Source organism: Sebastes fasciatus, chromosome 8 (genome assembly GCF_043250625.1).
Source record: "Sebastes fasciatus isolate fSebFas1 chromosome 8, fSebFas1.pri, whole genome shotgun sequence".
Lineage (NCBI taxonomy): Eukaryota > Metazoa > Chordata > Actinopteri > Perciformes > Sebastidae > Sebastes > Sebastes fasciatus.
In genome coordinates, this window is record NC_133802.1 from 18,887,303 (window position 1) to 18,906,577 (window position 19,275).

General features: G+C 41.5%; 1 protein-coding gene across 2 annotated transcripts in view; it reads right to left on the bottom strand.

Annotated features, from left to right (window-relative positions):
- Window positions 1-18,966, bottom strand: part of LOC141772746 (sterile alpha motif domain-containing protein 10-like) — a 64,456-nt gene extending 45,490 nt beyond the window's left edge. Inside the window, exons 1-2 of one of the 2 annotated variants that reach the window (XM_074644111.1) lie at window positions 18,835-18,966; window positions 15,121-15,454 (exon numbers count right to left, since the gene is read on the bottom strand). In XM_074644111.1, coding sequence (XP_074500212.1) covers window positions 15,121-15,133 — 13 coding nt within the window. In that variant the 5' untranslated portion in view covers window positions 15,134-15,454; window positions 18,835-18,966. Of the gene's footprint in view, window positions 1-15,120; window positions 15,521-18,834 lie in introns of those variants that run through there. The other variant, XM_074644110.1, reaches the window with a different exon arrangement.
- Window positions 18,967-19,275: the final 309 nt, after the last annotated feature.

Below are 19,275 nucleotides of genomic sequence, written 5' to 3' on the forward strand. Positions count from 1 at the left end.
TCTCTGTAGGTCCCTGCGGCACGCTGTGCTGATTGGGGGTCTGTCTCTCTCCGCCTAATTGCCATGTTATCAGCTCCGCGCCTGCACTGCCACTTCGTCCGGGCCTTTCCGTCAGATGGACATGCCAATTACCCCTCCTCCACGCACACACTTGTTCTTGCTCACTCGCACGGTTTCCCGAGGCGGCGCTGTCAGGTAACGTAGCAGACAGCAGCCGGTACAAAGCGGCCAGTTTGGGATGAAACGGGGGAAGAGAATCAAAGCTCTTTGTTGAGCCACTTATGCACACATGCAGGCAAATACACACATCAATACACATAAAGTCCCAGCAGGAGCTTCTTGTCCAGGCCGAACGATCCCAAGGGAACCGTTGTACTCCCCTTTCCCTCTTAATCCTTTACTCTAAACCTAAAACTCTACCTTTCTTTTTCCTTAAAGGCACAGTTCAACATTTTGGGAAATCCACTTATTTCCTTTCTTTCTTTTCCAACAGTAATATGAATATAGCTTATGATAGCATGTTAATTAGAGAGTTTTAGAGGTGCTTATACTGTGGGTGGATTTTGTCACCCTAGGCTAGCTCTTTCCCCTTCTTTACAGTCTTTATACTAAGGTAAGCTATCCGCCCCCTGGCTGCAGCTTCATATTTATCATACAGACATGAGAGTGGTATCAATCATATCATCCAGAGGTTTTCAAAGTGGGAGGCGGGCCTCCCCAGGGGGGCTCCAAATTGTTTCAGTGGAGGCTCAGTGAATGGAAGTTAAAAAAAATATGACATTAGTTACTACATTACTTATCAAAAGAAGATCGTATATGGCATGTTTCCACCAAGCAGTCCAGTTCAGTTCAGTTCGTTACACATTAAAACGGTTATTTTTGCGTTTCCATTAGCAGAAGTTGTGGGTGTATCAATAGAACCACTCCATTCTTGGTACCACACTCCGTCGAGGTTCCAGGCGAGCTGAGCCGATACCAGAAGGTGGAGTTAAAACACTGCAGACCACTGATTGGTCAGGGAGAATCGTCACTAGCGCGACACGGAACATCCAGCACAAACACGCCGTTTTTAAATAACTAAACTACCATACCAATAGCGACCGCAATTTTTTATTCACGTGAGCCAGATTTTAAAGAAAGCAAGCTTGCAAAATCTACGCCAGACACCTTACGTACACTTGACAAAGTGCAGACGTTCCTCTGTTTGGTTGTCGTTGAAATGATTCAGCAAGTGTCATGTTGAAGATGATGTCACGGCAGTTTCTTGTGCCGTCCAGTGGGTTACCTCAAGGTCTGAGAAGTGAAGCCAATGCTTATTTTATTCTTTGTAAATAAGTGTGAAGTCTTTAATACAATGCACTGTTTGAAGGTTGACTACAATTTTGTTGTGCCTGCATAATGACCATAAAGTTCTTGAATCTTTAACTTTTAACCTCTGGAAAAAAGATTGCAACTACAGGGTCTGAAAAGTGAAGCCAATGCTGAAGTGCCTTAAACTTGCATCCTTTCTAATAGCCTGGTTGCAAAAAGAAGTCTGATTGTATAGAGAAAATGAGAAAATGACACTACTTCTCACTTAATTTAGTCTTAATAAAGTCTTGTTCATTTAATAAATTATGGTCCCATTTAGAGTCAAATAGACCATAAAGCAGGGGATGCTTTTGGGCGTGGCTACCTTGTGATTGACAGGTCGCTATCTCGGAGTTGTCCAGTCTGGGAGTTGTCCGTGTTTTCGTCTTAGAACTTTAACCCTTCCACAGTGTGTTTTCAATTCATAAAGGTTAATTGTAACATTTTGGTCGCCTAAAAATGTCTTATTCAGCATTCAGTTGCTCCACCCTCTCGTGTCACTTCTGGTTGCAAATAACTAAGATGGCGACGGCCAAAATGCTTCAAAACGGCAGTCCACAAACCAATGGGTGATGTCACAGTGACTACGTCCACTCCTTATATACAGTCTATGATTCCAAGCTTTATCTGAGGACAGGCCCATAGTCTCGGACATTGAAAACCCCTGTTTGAAGTGTTCAGACTCCCTGCAAGAAAGTGAATACATGTATTTCCCAAAATGTCTAAATATTCCTTTAATACTCTAGCCAACAGACACTACTAGTTCTAGCAAAACTAAAACATCCTTTTCCCATTGAACATACAGTATTTTTGGAGTTTGGACAGAAAAACATTCATATCGCATATTTTATATAGAACCAGCATCAAATGTTTTTATGCCCATTTCACTGTGAATTTGATCACCTAAAAATCTCCCTTATTAGTATGACTGAAACAGCTACCATCCACAGCTACAACAGTAAACGTCTGTGTAATTAGGTGATTTAGAAATTACTTCCTTTACCCATTTGCAGTGGCAAATACATCACAGCGCACCATCAACGTCAGGTTTCCAAACACTATTAGCTCTCTATTGATAACTCCCCAAATGTTGACTTCTAATGACGCCAGATGTTTCATAGTGAAGTGGAGACTGCTCAGGGCTCCTCTTATAGAGACCCACTAATTAATCAACCTGTGTGTCCATGTCAATGAGTGTGTGCACTTGCTTGTTAACGCTGACACAGACACTCTTCATGGAGTGCGTTTCACCAAACCAGCTCTCATTTCCATTCTCTCTTCCTCTCCGCTTAACCATCTCCTTGTTATCACCCGGCGACTCAGACGTCACAGACAATCACACACACACACACACACACACACACACACACACACACACACACACACACTCCAATTATCCCTCAGACACATCATGTTAACAATGGGGCATTAATAGCACATGCGTGAGCAACCCCGTTTACTCGCCTTTTCTCTTTCTGTGTCACCCACCCACACACACACACACACACACACACACACACACCCATGTCTGTGCCATTACATTTACTCGTATTAACGCCTTGGCTGATTTGGAGCCATTTTCACTTTAGATGAAAGGGGACAAGAGAGAGGAGCATTATTACGCAACCCTCAATTATTTCTCTTTCAGACAAATTAGGTGCACCTCATCCGACCCGATATCCTTCAGTACACTAACTGCACTTTCCTCTGCTGTCACCCACTACAGAGGCCTCTAAACCAGTTTAAAAAGATCTGTCTCATCTCTGGTGATCCTTTTTGAAAAGCTTTTATTCCATCTTTTGATGACACAGAGATTCTCGCAAGCTTAATACGTGACTTGTGTCAGTTTTTATTCCCCGGCGGAAAATCTTTGCCACAGTTGGTGACCTGCAAGTGCAAATATGTGCCGGTGTGCACACGATAGCTTAAACTGTATGTACAGTATGTAGCTTGAGTTATGCATGTAGAAGTATGTGTGTCTGCTTGTGCGTGTGTTTGCTCCTGCCAAGAAGACCCGAAGCCTGCAGAGCACCAGTGACCTGATATGTAGGGCGAGACCGAAGACACTGGGATGACAGCTTAGAGCCCGCCCCCACTAACTCTGACTGACAGCGCTGTAACCTCGGCTGCCTCCCGCGACAATAGCTTGGTCCTGCTTCAACTTCAACGTCTGTTATTCAAAGCTCAATATAACAACTATTTCTGGGGCAAAGCTCTATAAAAAACATTTTATACAGGACTAGAGGACAAGACAAAATCAGGCGAAGTGAAATGAGAGGAAATAACTGCTTTTAGGACGATGTACGATGGCTATTTATTCCTTAAAGCGACTGTCAAGATCTGCAAAAGTCTTACATTGCCCCGGGTGCTTGTACAGAGTCAAAATATACACGGCTGCACGTGTATCGCTACACGATTTTTCTGTCTTTCAGTCCCTCAGCCTTTGTGACCAATGCAGCACTTAGGCAATCACATCCCACTGCTTCTATCTCCCACTTTTACGGGACAAATCCCTCCTAATCTACGGATAAGGTACAACAGCCACATGTCTCAGTGGATTTCAACGAAATCAGGTCAAAAGGGTGCAGACACTCTAAAGAGCATTATTCTACACAAAGAGTGCACAGCCAGTTTTCCCACCACACAATGTAAAGGATGCAAAAGACCAAAGAAAAGGATTAAAACAACCACAAATCCAGAGAAAATGGGGGTAAAAAGAAAAACATTGATGTCAAGAAAGAAGAGCTCTACTTTGAGGAACAAGTCTGGGATTCCAAATCAAGAAACAGATCAAATAAAATGTCCTTTTTGTAAAACATGATCAGTAGATGTTGTATAAGCGACTGGCTTTGGCATCATAGCCCCAATCTCTTTCTGAGAATGAATCATTTAATAGGAATGGGCCACATGAGGTAGTGGGTTACATTTAGGCTAAAAGGGATCTCTTCTATTCAGCCTCCAGGATATTTTCTGGGCTGTGACATTAAAAAGAAATCAGAGTCAGCTGTTATTCGTGGCAGAAAATCAGATTATATGTATACACGCAAACGGAAACTTGCATGTCACATTAAACTTCTTAAATATCCATGTAGCTTGAGCATGTTATAAATCTCTGCAATATATATTTGACATGGCGTGAGGCATTTCTTGAGAGTGCCATATGGCTTTTACATATCTCAGCCAGAGCTTCCTCTGGGCTCAGTGAGCTCGGGAGGGGAAAAGGGGGGAAAGTTTGTGAAGTGAAAATCTCACTTTGTCAGTGAGCATGCATTGCACGGAGCACGGATTGTGGGATTGACGTGATTGGAGAGGGGCTTTTTTATGTAACTCCACAGAGATAGCCAGAGAGGGCAGAGAGAGAGAGGGATGTTGCAGTAAAAAGAGGACGACATAGAGGTGAGAATAAAGTACAGTTGAGAGGAAACATGAAAAACGGATGCAATGAATGTGTGAGAAAAAAGCAGTAATGTATAGAATGCTAGGTCCATAGTGTGATGGAATAATTGATACACAAGTTAACTTAGGAAGGAAGAGGTCCCGGAGCTGATGATGTCTTACAAAGAAGGTTTATTGAAGCTTGATCAAGGAGCAATTGTCAGGTCTCCACATTGAGATGCTCTCTGCGTGAAGGCCTCACAACTCTGCCCTTCCTCCCTGGTGCTCAGTGTCTTACCCCTTATCATGTTTTGACTTACTTCGTTCCTCTGGCATCTCTGACCCTGGTTGCCCTAGCGCCTGGCTCTACGGTCTCCACTACAGACACAGCTGTACAGATAACGGTGGCTCCTCTAGACAGGACTCAAACCCAATAATGTCAACAGAGGGACACTCTGACAAACACTCTGACCTTTCTACCAATAAGAGAGGAATCACACATAGACTGTATAAAGAAGTGGACGTAGTCACTGTGACGTCAACTATTGGTTTGTGGACTGCTTGTTTCAAAGCCTTGAATTTGGCATTTTGTCCGTCGGCATCTTGGTTAGTTTCAACCAGAAATGACACAAGAGGTATGGACTGAATAAGACAGAAAACACGGTCAACTCCCAGACAGGACAACGTCGTGGTAGCGACCTGTCAATCAAGCCCGTTCGCACAAAAACAATGCGTATAAATGCCATGATAATGTGGAAGGCATTTAACGTGCAATACAAACGCCAATACGTAGTCTGTACTGTGTACAATGTAAACAAATTTGTGTAAATATGCCTCGCTCAGAGCTAATGTCATAGAATAAAAAGCAAGAAAGACCATATGGCGGGCGGGTGGGGAGATGGATGGGTCCAACAAACACACAACTTTTAATCAGGAGACCAGTGTTCGAGACCGGTGATTTTTTGTACGTTACGTTAGTGATGTTTGTCATATTGTGTTTTAGTGACGTTTGTGGCTTGAGGTCCGTACTTATGTTACGTTGTGTATGTACGTATTGTACTTAGTTTACGTACTTATTCTAAGTCCAACCATGACGTTTTTTCTAAACCTAAGTGAGTGGTTTTGTTGCCTAAACCTAACTGTGGATGTTAGCGTAGTTTGGTTGTGTGGCGTACAAATGACATGCCCAGAGGCGAAAATACGTCCTCATAACACTTGGAATGTCCATGTAATATTGTGCTATTTATACGCCTTCCCGTGAGACCAGGTTGGTCAATCACAAGGTAGCCACGCCCTAAAGCATATCCTACCTTATGGTCTATTTGACTTTAAATGGGACCATAATCTATTAAATGAACATCATGCTGTATTGAAGAAAACTTGAAACTAGTGGTTGAGACCATAAACTCATGTTTACAATGTTTACTGAGGTAATAAATCAAGCGAGAAGTAGGGTCATTTTCTCATAGACTTCTATACAAATGGATTTCTTTTTGCAACCAGAGGAGTCGCCCCCTGCTGGCTGTTAGAAAGAATGCGAGTTTAAGGCACTTCAGCATTGACTTCACTTCTCAGACCCGGCGGTTGCCCACTGGTTAGTTCCAGAGATTCAAGATTCAAGAACTTTATTGTCATTATGCAAGCACAACGACATTGCAGTATTCTTAAGAATAAAATAAGAATGAGAGAAAATAAAATAAATATCAGCGATAATAAGTACAGAATATAAGCAATATAAGTACAAATTATTAGCAATATTAAGTATGATACAATAAAAACGAACCAGTGCACAAAGCATCAGCAGCAGCAGCAAAAGAGTCACAGAGAGCTGAGCTGCATTTAAACAACTCTCTCGCCACCTCGGCTGTGGAAGTGACACGCTGACACTTGGCTGCCTATTGACATGGTAAATTGAGGGTCCATTCGAGCAGCACTGTGACAGCCAGAGGAGGCCATAGACCCTGTCAGAACTGTATATATTCACAGGGCACTATTACAGCACACATCAGGGGACACAGCAGGAGAGGAGAGCGAGAGAGAGACGGTGGAATATGCACAAAGAAGGATGCAACAGAAGGTGAACTGTATGGAGGTAGGACGATTTAAAAAAAAAAAAAAGTGTGAAATATAGGCTGGAGCAGCGAGAGGAGGAGCAGAGAGAAAGGGAACGGCTAAGAGGCTGATAAGAGGAGAAGACAGAACGCAAAAATTGATTTCTATTTTTGGAAGACCGATGGGTGGAATGAGTCTAAAACATGTTCAATTTCAAAGTCACACACATACTTTTCGTATATGCATACAAACTATCTCACATGCAGATCAAACCTGCCACAGATCGTGCTACAAGATTGCGAGCGGCAATGTAATTACTTTTGCGGCGGGTGAACGTGACTCGTGCTCCTGAGTGTGTGCAAGATGTCGGCCTTGTTATGGCGTTAGCTGGGGCCATTAGCCATTTGGTTTAATGGGCAATCTGCACCACAGGCTCGGCTGACCCCCCGGCACTCGGTAGGAGGAGCAGGCCAACCTATTAACAAAGAGTGAAAAGCTCCAAGCTTAGCCTATCACACAAGGCCACACTTAATTAGTCTGTTTGTTTAGCAGACTCTAATGGGACGGACGGCGAGTGGGGGGAAAGGTTGACTGCTCTCCTTGAAACTGCAGTCTGAAAGACATCTGGCCAAGGATGAGACGGAGGACGTTAGTGGGACGTGGCCTCATCACGTTTGTCTCATTTTCTCAGCACTCAGATGGTAATGATGGAGAGCAAACAATGGATAATATTCATAAATGGTAAATTAAGTAATTACAATAACATTAACATAATCATAGCTTAAAATAAAAGTAAACAAATGCTTTATCTGAAAGGCCAAAACACATTGATTAAACTGATTAAGGGAAGGAAAAATACGGCGAGAAGGAGATGATTGAGTTTATGTGCATTAAGTCAGTAAGTAACAACAGTTTGATTCATGAGGGATACAACCCCTGTATGAAATTATACCTAATTAGTGCAATACTTCAGAAAAATTACATTTCTCTTCTTCATCCATCCCTGTACCCTTTCAGCCCCTCTCCCTTGATCCCTCTCCCTGTGCAGAAGGCTAATTAAAGGAGAGAAATTGGATATGGGCCTGTGCGCACTCTAATTCAGGGAGAGGAAGGAGAAAGGAAGGGGGGGGGAGAAGTCGGACCCGGGACAAGGGCACTGGATCAGAACGGTGAAGCCTTGTCATTTCTGGGAGTATTAAAGGGATGGAAAGGCTAGCGGTGAGGGCGGACTGGATGAGACAGTTGAAGTGTGACGCCAAAAATCCACCACACTCTGCTCCTGTTAATCCACTGCTGATTTATGCCGACGCGGACTCTCCTCTTTTACCACTTCATCAATCTCTGAGAGGCCTGCAGGACCGGAGCGTAAATGTTTATCTACTGAATCGTCCTCCGTCCATCCCACCCCTGCACACGGGGTCAGAGGTCAAAGCGGTTGGCGGGAGGTCGGAGAGGTCCACTTGACAAATCCATTAGATCAATATCTCATCGACAACGTTCTCCATCAACGCAAACTCTCTAATAGATGTCTAAATAAAATTGATTATTGTATTTCTACTATAGCGAGCAGTCTTAAGTGCCCTCATCCTGAGATCCATCTCATCTTAAAACGTTTCTATATGTGAAAGCTTTTGTGAACTGTTTGATATAAGTTTTTATTTATACTGTTTTTATTCCTATTATTTACTTAATTGTTAATTTTATTGTTTTTACTTCCTCTGTGCTCATGCCCAATAGTCTTCTCAATCTCATTTTAGCTGCTTTGTTTGGTTCTATTTTCTATTGTTAAGAAAAGTGCTATAAAATATATTATTATTATTATTGTTATTACTATTATTATTATTACAGTAATATGCATGGGTTCCTTTAACAATAATCCTGTTTATTCAGATTATTCAGATTATTCATATTATTATTCATATTATTCATATTATTATTACGGTATTATGCATGGGTTCCTTTAACGATTATTCCGATTTATTTTATTATTATTTATTTCCTGTCTTATTTCCATAGTTTTGGCCACAGTAATAACATCGTATTCACCAATTTAATTGATGAGTTGCAGTCACTAACAAGTCAGAAGGGGCAAGAAACTTAAAGGTGATCATCGATTTTACATATCAAGGTCTATGTTCAGGTCTTGGGGAGTACCATTGCATACATGAAAAAGTTGAATCTCCAATGAACTGTCAGCAGTCCAGTTTCATTGTGGGTAATACGTATTGGCACCTTCCAATGACAGGAATGTGTGGAATAAAAAAGACAATATCTCTGGTATCCATCACTAATTTCATTGTTAAACTTAGATCTGCTTGAACGTAGTTGTGCGCTCACACAATGTTTCTTTGCATGCAGAGGTGCATTCCCTTTTGTTTTACCTCCAAATAAAGCAGTTCAGATAATCTGGCTAAACTGTTGGCTTGTTTCCAACCAGTCTAGAAAACTAATATGCTATATACTCAATATAATCTACTCAATGCTATCATAAAAGGGGTGGCTATATACGAATATGAGACGCAAGCTGTAATAAAAGTCACATTTCCTTTAAGATGTCACTCAGCTGAGGGAACAATTTATGAGCTCTTTTTCCAGTCAATCTTCATCACTCTTGTCAAGACATTTAGAGAATTTCAGACACTGAACCAGTTTATACATATTGTGATGGTGATCAGGTGCAGCTGCGGGGCTGTGGTGGATCACAGAGTTGATGATGGACGACAGGAGGGTGTGTGTGCATGTGTGTGCTGCGTTATACTGAGTGACACAGCGGATGAGGATGGACAGGGGAAAGAGGTTAACAGCTTGTGTGCTCTCTCACACACATATGAAATCACTGTATAACCCCACTGTGCCACTGTTACTGAGAGGGTTAACACATTATTACCATATTACTTCACTACAGAGGCCAGAAACACATTTGGCTCCAACACCAATTGCGCCAAATGGACGCCGTCTCCGGCAGGCAACGCCAGCAAAACAACAAAGGGTGTTTTTGTCTGGGTAAAGCTAACAACCCACACCCCCGCCTCCCCCAATCGTCCCACCCACCGAGGTGCTGGCTTCCCTTCTGCTTCAGCTGTATGTTCACACACACAAACATAAACACATGCATGGACCAAAACACACGCACGCTACCCCACGTGCACGCGTACAGATTGGGATCCTGTGGCATAGCAGGAGCGCCACGCTGGAAAGGGCCGATTATTTCACAGCTGAATGAGCGCACGACTTTGTGACCTGATCTGAAGAAAGAAAGGGTGTGTTTGTGCTATGTGGGGGTTTTGAGGGAAAGGGTTAACAACAGTCTAGACGGTTGACAGTTCCAACAACAAAGATCAATGGTCGACACTGTAGATGTAATTATTTCTACATAAGAAAACAGGATAGACAGTTGTACATTTGTTATCATTTTGTTTTCAAAGTATGGTTTCTAAGAAGCAAATGCAAGGAGTACTTTTCTTAGAAAAGGCATCAGTGTTTTTTTCATTTTTGTATAATTTAAAGGGACAGTGTGTAGCATTTAGGGCGTGTTTTCATTAGTGGAAAATCACCTGAAAATAAGAATCATTGTGTTTTCCTTATGGATGTCACGGTAAGGACATTTTCCCACCAGCTAATAAACTTGTGACAACACCGGTGTTACCGATTACACCAGACCTTTTACAAGAAAAGATGATGCTCAATACCTGTAACGTTAGAGAGCTTACTTTGATCTTTAATGTTGGATGGCTGTGTGTCTGACCTCTCCTGTTGAGCTTTCGCTGCGGGGTTTTCACCTGGCACTGCTGCGCCACGCACACCTGCCGTGAGTGCTCCGTCCTCCACACGGCGATTGCCTCATTAACATTATAGCATTGAGTTTAAATCTGAAATATTGCCAAATAGGCACTTTTGCTTTCGCTTTGACACCAAATCCTCCGTCATCGTCTCGTCTGTCAACTCTCTCTCGTCCCGTGTGTGAAATCCGACTCTTGCTACTCTGTGCTGAGACTCTGTACGGAGCAGATCCATTCACTTTCAGTTTGTAGCGTCCGTTGTCCGGCTTTATTGATAACACGCCGCTGATACAATAAATTAACTAAATAAAAAAAATATAAAAAGCAAAACGACGGTTGGGACGGTGGGCATGTAATGTAATGGGTGTATGCCCGAACACTGCGCAACACCAACTACCGCAACAAGCCTAGTTTTCGTTACCTTAAAAAAGAGCGGGTCCTCTTCACGACACCGGCCGCCATGTTTCTACAGTAGCCCAGAATGGACACACCCAACACGGTCTGTAGATAGAGCCATTTGTGTTTTCACGTTTTCGCGCCGGGCACCGTAGTTCTCCTGGCACACGGGAGAAGTTTCAGCTGGTTGCAATCTGCAACCTCACCGCTAGATGCCAACAGATCCTACACACTGCACCTTTAAGTGTCCTTTAAGGATGAAAATCCTATTAAATCTTCTTTGTTTGGGAGTAGACACATTTCTCCACATCTGTTCGCCCCCTTCCTGCTCGCATGTCCATCATTTGGGCATCGAATAGACAACATGGACCCTCCTACAGCGGCCTGTCCACCCACATGCTCAGAGAGTCACAGGGGTTGAGATAAATAAGTCGGTTGTTTTTGGATTCGGATCCAGCTGTGTGCTCGTCTCCACGTGAGCCTGTCAGGTTGATGGTGAGCACTTGTGTCTAGCAGTGTACGGATGGATGGAAGCCACCCTGGCATCCTCTGCCCCGGCCCGAACACACACACTGGGTTGCCCCCATGCCTATTTTTGATGTGAATAGGGGATGGACCATGCCACTCTCTCTCTCTCTCTCTTCCTCCTCCCTGCTCCTGGATGACGTGCACCAGACAATACAGAGGCCCAGTAGCATCGTTCATATGGCTGCTTATCTCAGATATGACAATACAGCCAGATGTCCTGGGCGATTTAAGCAAACATCTGACGAATTTCATCCTCTCTGAAAAGCCAAAACATGGAGGGGGGCATAATTACATAGCATGACTCGCTGTACAGCGGGCGGCAAGACGGAAAATGTAATTCTCTCAGCAATTTACATGAAGATGAGACAAATAATGTTGATTAAACCATTTAAAACGCAGATCACCCATTGTAATTGATAGAGTCGCAGGCCTGTAGCTGACAGCCCACCTGACAATGAGACAACAACCTCCTGACAAAATGGAAATCGATGCGAACATTACCAATCAACTCCCCTATTACGCTGTACATACCCCACAGTGAAATGTGGAGGATTTTGAGGATGTAATGAAGGATTTGTGTGTCTATTTTTCATCACAGATGCACTTATAATGATTAAATTCCCACCAACAGTTGACAGTCATCCAGTTCTGTATCAAATAGCTTGAAAACATTTTGAAAAGTTCCTCTCAAACAACAGTCTGTGCCTGAACATGCATGAGGAGTGTTAGTGGATCTCAGGGGTCCCTGGTTCTGGTTGTTAATCCAACCCTGTGCATGTCCTCAAACAGTGCTACAGTCTTTAAAGTTTAAGTGGCACAGCACACTGTCAGGCCCATGGCGCTGAGTAAATTAATGATGCTTAAGTAAACTATGGATTAATTATAGATAGCCCAATGTGTCACCAGGCTTATATGCATATCTGACTGTCCTACGTGCCGCCCTGCTAATGAAGAGCTAACCTGCTTAGGTAGACAGAGGACAGATGGAAAACACACTTGGCATCCGCTCTACACTGATGCCTTATTGCCCTTGAGCAGAGAGAGCCTCTGATTAGGCTTCACTTAAGTTAGTTAGCCCGGAGCAAACACCAGCCAGCCGAGATAAAGGGACAGGACAACAACAACAACAACAACAATGATGCAAACAATCTAAAAACACTGAAGAGATTATGCAAGAGTAGGCGGGCTAGAGATCTCTGAGCAGGGGTGATTTTAGACTCTTTTTAGGGGTGTTCAAGCACACCTAAATGTCATCTCAGCATCAGCAGCCCGTCGGCTGACATTACTGTTTTAAGAGGTTGTAGCGGGCTCAGTCTTAACGCTATTGGTATCATATGAAACTAGAAAAAACTTAAAGAATCCATCGGTACCAACCGTGTCATACTAGCTTGTCGTGAAGGAGGTTAAATAATGCTTCAAACTGGCATGGCCATTTCACAGGGTCCCTTGACCTCTGACCTCAAGATATGTGAATGAAAATGGGTTCTATGGGTACCCACGAGGCTCCCCTTTACAGACATGCCCACTAATGCATGTTTTGGGTAAAAACAATGCAGTTATTTGCATGCAGTATAATATAGAACGGGATAACATTAAATGAGATAAGTTTATCTACAGGAAAATAAATATTTGAAAGCAATACAGAATGACGGAGAGCCTTACTGCATTATTATATTTTTGTTCATATTATATTATCATTATTATATTGTCACCTGGCGCCTGTATTTTGTGTTTTCGTTTACATAAATAAAGACATTTCCACCATAACTTGATGCAGAAAAGGCAGAAATTGGTGCATAAAATTCACCAGAGTGCAAGAAATGAAGTGTTTGATGCTCAAAATTTCCCCCCGCTTAATATGTGTCCCCCCCATGTTGAAACGAAACCTACGCCCTTGGCTGTACACATGTCACATTCTCATTGGGAGCTGAGCCCCTGAAGGTCTGATCCTAGAATCACCCCTGTCTCTGAGGCTGCATGAATTTGACCTCCTCTAGTAAAGATGTTTGATCGATTTCAACATGTTCTCTCAGAAAGGTGGGGTTGCTATGATATCCAAACTGACACAATTAGTCTATCAATCAATTGATCAATTGACAGAAGATTAATCAGCAACTATATTGATCATTTAAATAGTTTTCAGTATTTTTTCAAGCAAAACTACCAATCATTTGCTGTTTCCAGCTTAGTCAGACACAACAAGCAATTTGAAAATGTCATTTTGAGATTTAGAAAATCTCGATGGGCATTTTTCACTATTTTCTGACATTTAATTGAACAAAAACAATTAATCAATTAATTGAGAAGATATTCGTCAGTCATCAACAATGAAAATAATCATTAGTTAGCCCAATCCAAACACACAATAGAGCAAAAATACATTTTGACTTGTCAACACTACAAAAATCAATGCATGTATTTTCAAAGGACTAGTTAAAAACGTTTGCATTTTCAGTTGAGTTTGGGTTTCAAGTGAGGTCAAATGTTTTGGATGATGTAAGGGTGTGAGCTTGGTTATGGTTTTGCTTATAATTAGGCCTACTGTAAACAAAATTATAAAACAAAACAAATAAAAAACAGTCCTTGGGGCTACACTCCTTTTCATTTCATTCATATCAAAAGAACATGACATTTATTTTTGTACAAAAGAGCACATCTGTTTGCAGCATTTAGTCTCCATTATTAGCCAAACAAAAGAATGAAGAACAAAGACTGCTGCTTCATTGTTATATATTCCTGAGCTGTACTATTTATTCAGGTGAGGCAGGTGCTGCTGGCCCACAAATATAGACCCGTCAAGTACAAATAGACCATGACAAACACTGGACTTCCAACAATAGTTCTCTTTCCAGAATCATTTCTAGGCTATACTTAACTGCAATAAATATTAAAATATTCTAAGACATTGCATCAATGAAACACTTAACTGTAGATATACTGTGTGACTGTTTGGGTCATTCTTAAGTTTCAGAGTGGATTATGTCAAATTCAAGTTAACCTGGGATAAAAATAGTGGAGTCACAGTTCTTGTCTTGACAGCATCTGATGTGATTTATTTCGGTCAGGATAATAATGGAGATGGAGGAGGTTGCTCCACAATTAAGAAAATTACAAGTAGTATAGGTCTACATCAGAATCAGAATCAAAATTGTGTTTATTGCTAGGTGTAAGAGGTATACACTAGGAATTTTCTTTGGTTTTGTTGGTGCAAGTGAGCAGTATAATAACAAAAGAATAGATAAAAAAAACGTTAGAATAAAATAAGAATAAAAAAATTGAAATTCTACCAGTATACAATATACAAAATAAGCTATAAACAAAAATAAACATGTTATAAACAGATAGTGCAAATATAGCTATGAAAAAATACATATATATATATATATATACATAGCTATGCTTAGCTGCTACTTACAACTCCATAACATTATGGTTTACAAAAACAGTGTTTTAGGCTATTATATTTCATAATAAGCACATGTCCCTGGAAATAGTCTAATATGATCAAATGTGCAAAAAAAAAAAAAAAAGATGTCAAAGTACTGTAAGGTGAATAAGTCATTATTGAGTGTATGAATACTGTGGGTCTTGTAACATGCTTCAGTGAGAGGACTAATATAGTGTATAGAAGCGCTCCTACCGTCCACAGCCATACTCGGTCTCAGCGTGTATCTCTCCGTGGTGTCAACAGGACTCTCCTCTCATTCTGCTGCCGGATGGATCAGATGTAGTGAGGATGAAGATGAGGAGCCTCTGCTTGCTCTCTCTCTCTAACCCGCTATGTGAGCCATGGAGACGGCTCTCTCACTGTGGTCGTATACAGAGAAAAAAGAATAAAAAGAAAAACGTGTCTGGATCACACTGTCCCTCTCTTCTGTCGGTTCACGGCCATTTGTTGTCCTGGACGCTGCCGGGACCAGTCCGATATGAAGCGGCTCCTCCTGAGTCTCCTCCCACCTCCTCTCTCTCCGTACCTGACCGCCGGGAGACAAAAGGTCATTACGCTCCGACACCACCAGCTGTTACTGGATACAGATACACAGACAGGCTGTATACTACTACTGCTCTCTCTACCTCTCTCTCTCTCTCTCTCTCTCTCTCACTCACGCCCCATTTTATCATTATTATGGCAACTATATAGGCTACAATATGGATATTACTTGAGATCTTTTTATTTGTCAGTGAATATATTCCAGAAAAGTACATTATTATGATATATAACCCTCAATATGGTTATTATAATAAAGTGACAGAAAGCTTCCACATGCCACAAACAGTCATAACATCTGTTTAAAGTTGCACACTTTGCCCCTTCAGATTGATAGATTTATTGTCTTAGTAGCTACATGTAAACATAAGGAGTTTGACTGTTTTTTTTTGTTGGGCTTTTTGCATCTCTCTCTCAATGTAGTTACACAGAAATAGAAATAACAGTTAGGGACAAGGACAACAAAATTGGGCAAATAGACAGGACTGTTATGTACATAAGTATGTTAAAAAATAGGTGTGTATATAAATATTATATACACACATATATATATATATATATAAAGTACCAATGACCAACAATAAAATAAGAAATAAAAAAAACATCTATACTAGGGCTGACCCGAATGCTTCGAAGCTTCGAAGCTTCGACCGTTGCCATGGCAAACGACCTCCAAATCAGCATTGAAATGCTTCGTTTTTTCCGTTTTTTTGTTGCATCTCTCTCTCAATGTACTTACACAGAAATAGAAATAACAGCTAGGGACAAGGACAACAAATTGGACAAATAGACAGGACTGTTATGTACCCATGTATGTGGAAAAAATAGGTGTATATATAAATATTATATACACATATATATATATATATATATATATATATATATAAAGCACCACTGACCAACAATAAACTCAGAAATAAAAAAAACATCTATACTAGGGCTGACCCTAATGCTTCGAAGCTTCGAAGCTTCGACCGTTGCCATGGTAAACGACCTCCAAATCAGTATTCAAATGTTTCGTTTTTTGTGGTTCTTTTTGTATATGTAATGATACTGTATAAATCCCCAAAATAGCCCATGACATAAGGAATAATCCCACAACATTATTCATATTCAACATGTATTATTATTAGTTATTCTCAGCAGATATCGCTGTTTGTTGTGTGTAGAGGTGCGTGTGTGTACAGTATAGTGCAGCAGCGGCACTGTCCCGGGCACTGAAACGAGGGAGATGGAGACAGACAGACAGAAGAACATGTCAGCCTGCTGTGCCGCGCAGCTCTGTGAAGCATCAAATACCTTCAAATATTACTCGCCGAAGCTTCGACGCCCAAAATTTTTTATTCAGGACAGCCCTAGTATATGAATATCATATAAATATATATATATAAAAAGCACCATTGATCGACAATAAAAGAAGAAATAAAAAATGTCTACAGGTCAAATGTAAATTGTAAACAATACAAATAGTGCAAAGAAATAAAACATGGATTAACATGGACTCGACGGTTATGTACAGTATGTACAGATGTCTATATACTCTATGTACAGTGTGTAGGATTTATATTGACAGTGACAGATGATATAGAAATATTAGAAAAATTGTGCATTCATCAAGGATTTAATTTTGGTGTCCAGTGTAGCTATTGGTGATTACTGCAGTTACTGTGAGCTGAAACTATATGTTCTGTGATAAAACTGAGCCACAAAGAAGGTAAATCACTATATCAATAACTGTGTCGGCCTCTCCAGTCCACACCTGAAGCATTTGTGGTGGTGCTTAAAGTGAAATTATGGCATTTGTCAAGCTGGGAGTTATCCTCATATTATTGTCCTTCATGACTTTTGGTCGAGATAAAGGTTCACTCAACACCTCTGTTTTAGAGATTTGGGAGATGCAGGCATGTGGTAAGCACAAAAACTTCAATTTAACAGAGATCTTATGAAACACTGTCTGACTGAGAGCAAACAGAAGCTAGTCACCTGGGGATCTCTCTATAAGGTCTCCCTTTATTGTATAGTGACAGCAATGATGACTGCAGTGTGTACCTTGTCATTTTATTTGTGCAAGTTGCAAACTCTTGCATTCAACCACTGCTTCTCTATGCAAACAAGCTAAAGCAAAAGTGAGCCCCCGTCTCAGACTGACATAAACAAACCTGCACGCATTCATGAATACAGCAAATATGTTGACAATATGGATCAGCTGTGCTATGCAGCTCTTTGTGTTTGCTTTCAGTCAGACTCTAAGACAAGTGCTTACATGATTTCTGTTGATTTTTGTTTTGTTTTTAAAGCTGTAGGAGACTTGCACTCCTTGACCCAAAAGTTTTCCGATTTCTCTACAATGGAGGTGGTAAGAAATTTGTTTATGGCGAATAGTCAGAATGGACAACATACTGGGATTTAGTATTGCACTTCCATAAAGTTTGGGGTCTCTCAAGAGACAGATAAAAACAAAAAATCAATATTGAAGCAGCAGAGGACGAGATATCAAGTGGAGTCAAACCGCTGAGTCCTACAATTCAAAACTGTCCTCAAGAGAAACGATTGTTTCAGCAAGTGGCCCAAAACAACATGCAGTGCGTTTATGTTCAAGTGACAAAGCCTTCTAGAGACTGTAGTAACGAAGGCTTTCTGTCTCAATATTTTGATATCATCTGGGTTATTTCTTTTAGAAAGCTCCCTCTAGAACTATACAGAAGACATTATACAGCTGTTTTTACATGCTGAATAGTACTTTCCGTGATGAACCAACTCAGCTTTTTGTGTGAAATCGGTGGAGTACCCCTTTAAGGTGGTGAGCTTCACTGAAACAGAGAAAGTCAAGAGCATGTGTGGGCTACCATCTATGCAAACACATGATCTTTGCACAAACCAAGAAACAGACACAGGATAGGAGGAGATCCACCGGATGGTTGCAGAGAAGCCTAAAAACAGCCGTCCCCCGGCAGACACCCACGTCAGCCGCTATTTGCCCGTCAAACAGCCGAGCTTCACTTCAAAGTGGAGAATTTTGGGAGCAAGTTGTGAACGCGTCTTTGTCGATGTAATCTCCTAACATTGCAGCTAATTGATTCTGCTGGCGTTCAGATGTACGTAGGCTGCTCAACGCCGCTGCTTTTGTAGAACAGTAAAGAGATATGTCCCTGAAAGTCTTGAAAACAGTCCATCAGTCTGTGTTGGAAGATGAGGACCGTCCTCCCCAGAGTGCAGGCGCTGGATCATCAAAGGGTGTACAACGAGGAACAAAGCTGGTCCATCAGGGCTTCACCAGAACACACGCTGACTGGGAGTGAAAGCACTACTCACTTGCCCTTACATGCACAAAGACACACACAGATTTACACCTAACATTGCACTTACTGTGTTCTTCTTTCTCATGTTCGTAGACACGCTCCCACATGCAGAGACACACACATTTGTCCGTGCTCACTCATGCTCTCAGAGACAGAGCCTAAATTAGAAGTGTGCTACTGTGTGCATGTGCTGTGAGGACATTTTGTCCTGTAAAAAATTGAGCACTCAAAGCTTGTATCTTTAATTCAGAGGATGGTCAGCGCAGTGAATAATGAATAGACCGGGTCCTGCAGAGATCAAGGGGTTAGACTTTATCGCGCACCGGCCCATTGGGTGACAGGTGGCGGAAAAACATAAGCAGCTTTTGTGGGAAGAAATGTTTGTACAGCGTTGTGTGGTGCGGCACAGATAAACATGAGGGAATAGGAGCTCAAGGGAATGGAAAATGTTAGTGTTTATGTTCATTCTTTACTCTGCAGTCTGCAGTTTCCACTGAGAGTTTGGTTG